The sequence below is a fragment of the Quercus lobata genome, chromosome 8, assembly GCF_001633185.2.
Source record: "Quercus lobata isolate SW786 chromosome 8, ValleyOak3.0 Primary Assembly, whole genome shotgun sequence".
Lineage (NCBI taxonomy): Eukaryota > Viridiplantae > Streptophyta > Magnoliopsida > Fagales > Fagaceae > Quercus > Quercus lobata.
The window spans coordinates 13,245,217-13,247,396 of record NC_044911.1 but is presented as its reverse complement, the minus strand read 5'-3'; the positions used below and the strand labels follow the sequence as shown (position 1 = coordinate 13,247,396).

Here is a 2,180-nt window from a genome sequence, read left to right as displayed (position 1 = left end):
ATTTTCTTTTCCAATAAAAAAATTGTATTTTCTTCGAAAACATTTCAGGTCAAGGTCTAGGGGAGATGCTGTGCATAATTACATTTGTTATAAGAGAAAAATATACTGTAATTTTGTTTTTTTTTAAGGTATGTAACATTGCTCATGTTCTAAATGAACGGACCAAGAATATATTCAGCAAAAAGAAAAAAGAAAAAGAAATATTGTTTGTTTCCCCATCAAAAAATAAAAAAAGGAAAAAGAAAAAGTACGGAACAAGATAATCTTATGGACCATGTCAACATTAGATTCCCTCTCCCGGTCTAGACTATTCAATTTGCAACAAAGATAATGTCTTATTCTTATAATTAAAACTACGAGATGAGTAGGTGGGCGCTCCGAATTTTCCCCACCATTATTATGATTATATATATTATTATTATTTTGATTAGTGGTATAATTAATAATCTCCACCGCTTTTGGAAGTTCATATAAAGTTATAAACTATAAACATGCTTGCCATAAAAATAGAAATAAATAAAATCAAAGTGCTTTATCCGCCAGTCAAAGAACATTTTCGAGGACAAATTTCCTATTTTACATTTTGAATTCATTAAAAAGTAAAACAAAAATAGTAAAGCAATGTACCAGAAGTTCAGACTAACCCTAAAAGATCACCAAAGAATGGTAACAAAATTTCATTTCCAACCAAAAGAATTCAACAATTCCATGTGCAAAAAGTGTTCCGAAAAATTCACAACAACATTTCTCCAAAACCCTAAAATAACACAATTAAAAACAACAAAACCAACCTCCAAAAATTCAAATAACTTGAAATTATGGAAAAAAAGTCATCATCAAAAGTCAAGAAAAACCAAGACCACCAAACTAACCAAAGCCCCCATCTGCGCACAATAGCGTTTATGCTCTGATGCGCCTGACCGGAGCTTGATTTTCTTCTTGTTGGTTTTGATGCCTTGGTCATTGACTTCCACATCAGACCCAACATCCAACTTGTGCCTCTTAGTCTTCCAAGCCATGATCTTGAACCTCACAGCCGTGGCCAAATCCACATGAAAATTTGCAGTCCCATTTGGATAAGTAGCCTGCAAAAGCAGTGTCTTGTTGAGCTCCACAAGCGGTTGTCTTGTGGCTTTTTTCTTGTGCCCTTGGTAGAACCCAGGAATGGTGTAGTTCCCCATGAGATGTGACTTATTGGGAAAGTCATAGAAAGTGAGGTTAATGGCGTCATAGTAAATCCCTTTGTCCTTGTTGCCATTCTCTAGTTTGAGCTCAATAACTAGGGTGTTGTTTGCTGTGTTGTTTAAGGCTTTGTTTAGGCCTGGGAGGTAAAAATTTTGGATGTAACAGGTGGGGTTGTCTGTACGTAGACTTAGCCACATGAATAGAGCTGTGAGGCCTAGAGTGAATATGAAACTGCAACAACATCGGCAGCATCCACCAGGCTGATCAGACATGTTTGGTTTTTCTTTGAGGAGGGGGGGGGGGGGGTTACTATGACAAAGTGATGAGGAGCTAAGCTTAGTTCAGCTTTAAAGAAAGTGATGAAGAAGAAGAAGAAGAAGATGAGGCTGGAAAGAGAAGCATATGTTTTGGGAATTATTGAGGTCTTGGTCTTTTTTCTTTTATAAAGCTATTGTACTATTTTTGTTTTATTTTTTTGTTGCTAGCTGAGGCTTTTCACTTTTGGGGGTTGTGATAGAGTTACATGTGGGTTTGCGTTGGGGTTGGTCAGAAATATATAGTAATAGAATTGTATTGACTTTTCAGTCTATTGACTTTCAACGAAGTTCAGTGGTGATGAATGGGTAGTTGCTAGTGATTGTAGTATTGCTCTCTTTTTTCATTAGCATTTTCTAAGAAGTTACTTGGATAGGGGACTTTGGATATTGATAATTGGGTTTAGATCTCCTAAGTTAGGCTCATACGGTTTCAAACATTTAAAATACTGTTAAATAGCAACAGTAATTTGACTAATTTCCACTTTCAAACATTATAAAAAGACCTAAAAGTTCCTCTTTTGTAAAGAAATTTACTACAAATTGCTAGCTACCTATTTATAACAATAATTAGTGTTTTGTATACACATTTTGTCATAACCATCAGAGCATGAGCTATGAAAAAATAAATGGTGAATGTAATAGTAATAGAGAATTAATTACAGTTACAATCAATCACAT

At 34.8% G+C, this 2,180-nt stretch overlaps 1 protein-coding gene across 1 annotated transcript; it reads right to left on the bottom strand.

Annotated features, from left to right (window-relative positions):
• Positions 1-553: 553 nt before the first annotated feature.
• On the bottom strand, positions 554-1,690 carry LOC115957269 (protein NDR1-like). Its single transcript, XM_031075471.1, has one exon. The coding sequence runs from the start codon at positions 1,455-1,457 to the stop codon at positions 837-839; it is 621 nt and encodes a 206-aa protein (XP_030931331.1). The 5' UTR covers positions 1,458-1,690; the 3' UTR covers positions 554-836.
• Between the last annotated feature and the right edge of the window lie 490 nt (positions 1,691-2,180).